The sequence below is a fragment of the Bacillus rossius genome, chromosome 2 (genome assembly GCF_032445375.1).
Source record: "Bacillus rossius redtenbacheri isolate Brsri chromosome 2, Brsri_v3, whole genome shotgun sequence".
NCBI classification, from domain to species: Eukaryota; Metazoa; Arthropoda; class Insecta; order Phasmatodea; family Bacillidae; genus Bacillus; species Bacillus rossius.
This window is the reverse complement of record NC_086331.1, coordinates 22,512,377-22,517,179: the sequence shown is the minus strand read 5'-3', so window position 1 is coordinate 22,517,179 and position 4,803 is coordinate 22,512,377. Positions and strand designations below refer to the sequence as shown.

Genomic DNA, 4,803 nt, shown 5'->3' with positions numbered 1-4,803 from the left:
TTGATCTGATACTGATTTATGACTGGAATGCCAAAAAGTGTGTTTTACCATGCGCTATTGCACAAGAGTTCCCAGGGGTGGGTTTTGGCCACATGGCTAGAGACAGCAGATCCTTCCAAGCAGGTTCTCCCAAGCTGTAGGCGACTCGGGATGCCTTACTTAACTGAATAAACGATGGTTTGGTATGTTGTTAGGCTTATTACAAATTTAAAGAATTCTTTACAGGGTGCTGAAGGCTCGGTCCAGCACAACGAATCATGTCACACTTATAATTACATAGTCCGCACGGTAACACAGAGCATGTAATGTCCGGTGTGTGGTTACAATGGTGGAAAACAGTTTCCTTACTGAAGCCTACTCAGATGCACTACATCTCGTGGTCAGGAGGATGAGAAGAAACAAAATAAGTTACAGACGCAATATTGATCGTGAAGATTTTGGCCGCGGAGCCGGTGCTGTGGTTGATTTGCTTATGGCAATGATGGTCCCGCGGGAGCGAGCACGTCCAGCCATGGTGCTGGCTGAGAAACTACTCTCGTAGCTCGGTGGGAAGCCCCAACGTGACTTGGGCTTCCTCGCTGGGTGAAGGACAACTGCCGCGGCCCCCAAAGGCACTGCGCCGCCATGAATCGCGTTTCGGGTGCAAAGTGCGCAGATTGCGGGAGATGACTCGGGTTAGGTTTCTAAACCTACTCGCACGGTGAAAAATAATAATTTTTTTTTAACAAAAAACTTTCTTTCAACTGAGTCCATTGTGATTTAACAATTATTAATCGGTGTAGGGATACATACAAATTACAATCGACAGACGAACACATACATTCGACATTTGCTGATAGCCACGTGGGCGGCTATCGATATAAGTATGGCGCAGGCTGTTCCAATCCTACACCTCGCTGCACTAGTTCACGCTGTGGGCACGTTCGTTGGACACAAATTGCTGAAGCGCCGATGAGGCATAACTGCCTGTGCAGCCAGTGGTCGGCATCAAGGTAATGGCAAAATATAAGCATTGTTCCTAACTATTAAAAAAAATTTGTTTTAGCAAAAAACTAATTATTTTAATCAAATTAATTTTAAATACATATGCTACTGCCGTTTTAGTATATTTTATACAGACAGGATTTTGATTCGTTGATATAATTTACCATCATAGCACATTTTTAGCAGGTTATAAACTAAAACATTAAATAATATTTACAGCCATATGCAGAGATCTCACTTTATCTTTAAGGGTCCCTCAAACGCAAAAAGTGGCCCTAAGTACCGTGCAAGAACCTCCCTTCTACTTCACTTCATCACGGCACCCTAGATTTCAAGTGAAGGAAGCTGTCATACTTTAGGCCGCCCGATCCGAGCCTTAAGGGACCCTAAATTAAGATGGCGGTCATTATTTGAAAAAAATAACTTATTTAATTAAACTTCTACTGTAATATAAAGAGGAATTGGGCTTGCGCTGCTTGTAAATAATGATAATTATTTAAAATGAATGTGTAGGAAGAGTTTTGTTGCATATGCGACTCTTTTAAATATTCTAGTGTTAAAACAACTTATCCCATATCCACCCAGACCATCTTTGTTTACATTTTGAAGTGCTTACTTTATTTACTAGAAAATAGCCGTTTCGTAAGTGATTTCTAAACATTATTGTGTGTTCTTAGAGTAAATAAAGTACTGTGTGAGTTTATATTTGCTCTGATGGATGACCCGAGATTGTTTGACGAAGAATATTTAGATTTTATTCAACGGGTCGAAAATAGAGAAAACCATCATCCCCGACGGTATTTACGTGATGGTCAAAATCCTTGCGAATTCTTCTCCGACATCGAATTCGTCAAACGTTTTCGATTTTCTAAACAGATTGTGATGGACACTATTGTGCCTCTTGTTGCTGCCGACAACAATGATAGGAGAGGATTGCCATTGCCACCAGTTCTTAAAGTTGTAATAGCCTTGCGATTTTATGGCAGCAATAGTTTTCAGGTATGTACATACAACATTATTTTAGTGTGTGTTTAATTGCCCAATTAAATTTTAACTCAATGGGTAATTTGGCGGAGTAGATTTGCTGGATAATAATTATGTATATTAATAAAAGGTAGGTTGTGTCAGCTATTGTAATAATATTTTTAAAAAGTAGTGAAAGATATATTAATTTAATCGATGTGATTTATTAATTCCAAAAAACCTTATTGTTCATCTAGTTTTCCTGAAGCCACTACTTTGTACAATTACTTTTTTTTTATGTACAGTATGAGTAATCTCATGTGTTTCCCTTGCAGAATGTATGTGGTGACCTATGCCATGTCAATCAAGCAACAGTGTCAAGGATTGTAAAGGTAATGCAATGTTAACACATGTAAGATAATTTTATGTGAGTAGTTTAATGAATTTTGGTAAAATTCTAGTTTAACCCCGTTTTCTTTAAAAAAAAAAAAAAAAGATTAAAATGTCAAACAAATGTAATTTAGTGCTATTAAAACTCCTCTATATTTTTCAAAATCCTGACATAAGAAATACCTAATAGTTTCAGAGAAATTACCGTTAATTGTTTACATTAGAAAGCCTAGTTGATTACTGATTTAAACAATATCTTGCTAGACTTAAATAACCATCCTCAGTAGTTTATAGTATATTTAAATTAGCTAACCTAACCTACTAATTGTATTTATAATAAAGCCTACCTAGCCTAGACTGCCATTATATCTTATTTCAATTTCAAAGCATTTGTAACATATCGTACCTAACCTAAGTTAGTTTCTTACTCAGCCTTTATTTTATTATTTTATTTTTGCAGGGACTTAAGTTTTACCTATATTTAAGTAGTGGAATATATATACCTACTTTTTGAAAAAAAACTGACTAATCTGGTAACTTTGTAATAGGTTGTTTCTGCACAATTGGCCGAGCACCTTTTGGAGTATGTTTATTTTCCTGGACGGCAGCAACTTCAAGAATACCATAGGCAGTTCTATGTAAATGGTGGCTTTCCTGGTGTAACTGGGTGCATAGACTGCACTCACATTGGCATTAGAAGCCCTGGTGGCCAGTTTGCAGAACTCTACCGTAATAGGAAGGGTTACATGTCTCTCAATGTTCAGGTATGTTTTCTGAGATATTTATTATAGTACTGTTATTGAAAAAAGATGGAACGATGATAATAAATATCTATGACAGTTTTTTGAAACTGGTATTTACTTGCAATTTTAACAGTATGCAAATATGGTGTTTGTCCATTTTTTTTATAGGTTGTCTCAGGTCCTAACCTTGAGATTCTTGATATTGTGACAAGGTGGCCTGGCAGTACACATGACTCAAGGATTTTCAGCAACAGCCGGGTGATGACTCGTTTTGAAAATAGAGTTCTGCCAGGAGTACTGCTGGGAGACAATGGCTATCCTCAACTGCATTTTCTTTTTACTCCAATACTGGTGCCAAATACAGTTGAGGAAACTCGCTACAATGTAGCCCACAAGCGGACCCGGAATACAGTAGAAAGACTGTTTGGAGTATGGAAGCGGAGGTTCTCATGCTTGGGACACAAGCTACGCTCAAGTCTCCATACTACCAGCAGGGTCATCGCTGCATGTGCTGTTTTGCATAATATAGCTGTTGCACGTGGTGAGCCACTGCCACCTCCTCCAGCTGACGAGGAGCACTTCATGCCTGCTGTTCCTGTTGCAAATGCGGCACCACGAAATAATCGTGGAGTTGAAGTGCGTGCAGATTTTATTCAGCGAAACTTTTTCTGAATTTCGTTGATTTATTTTGAGTAGATTGAAAACCCTGTCTTACCACCAATGTTATTTTTTAATCAACATGTAATCACAAAAGCAAACGGCGTAGAATCTATACTAATATTATAAAACTGAAGAGTTTGTTTGTTTGGACGCGCTAATCTCAGGAACCACTGGTCCGAATTGAAAAATTATTTCAGTGTTGGATAGTACATTTATTGAGGAAGGCTATAGGCTATATTATATTATCAATAACATTAGGGATTCTTACTAAAAGTCCAATTTAGAATCAAATGTGTTGGAGGGGGTTAGATACAACATGCAGTACACGTACGAAGTGTGTGTTGACAATGCCGCAGGCGCTAGAAGTTTATTTCCTATTGCATATTAACATTGTTGCCACGTACTAGATGCCTTATCATTCTTAATTTTCCCATACAAGTAAAAAACACCCGTGTGATATTAACAACGAAGCAATCAGTACCGTCATAAGAGTTTTTTAGTATTTAAATACTTTTTATCACTTTAATCACAAACCTAAACTATTGTTTTTTTTCCTCTCTCTGTGTTTAATTTGTTTTTTTTATTAACATTTTTTTTTCAAGTATATACATTTTACAGACTTGAAACTTCACAGTAATGTTCCTTATGTTACGCAGGATGACATTTTCCGAAAATTAGATCCCATGGGTGGTTAAAACCAGGAAACAGTGGGTACTTTGTCTGCATGAGAACAAGATTTTGCATTGTTGATGCCTTCTGCATCTCCATGGCAACGGGCATCGCGCGGCAGTGGTGTACCCACAAGGAGGGGCATGTATAATGAGTGGCGCAAGAGTGATCTGCCTGTAGACTGCCGTAGCGAAGTACGGGTACATCAGTTGTACGTTGCGTGCACGAGTCGGGAAACCATCGGTGCTATTCATTTTCTCTCCGGTACATTATACAGCATTGTAATAAATTTTCACTGAATTTTTTTTACAATTACTGTAAATGGGAGCTGTGGCTTAATTTTTTTCCATTAGTATAGCCGTGCGAAGCCGGGTCGGGCAGCTAGTTTTAAACA

General features: G+C 38.0%; 1 protein-coding gene across 1 annotated transcript; it reads left to right on the top strand.

Moving 5' to 3' along the window:
• Positions 1–1,205: 1,205 nt before the first annotated feature.
• On the top strand, positions 1,206–4,134 carry LOC134529171 (putative nuclease HARBI1). Its single transcript, XM_063362992.1, has 4 exons — positions 1,206–1,983; positions 2,283–2,339; positions 2,886–3,101; positions 3,249–4,134. The coding sequence occupies exons 1-4, from the start codon at positions 1,699–1,701 to the stop codon at positions 3,750–3,752; spliced, it is 1,062 nt and encodes a 353-aa protein (XP_063219062.1). The 5' UTR covers positions 1,206–1,698; the 3' UTR covers positions 3,753–4,134.
• The last annotated feature ends 669 nt before the right edge of the window (positions 4,135–4,803 follow it).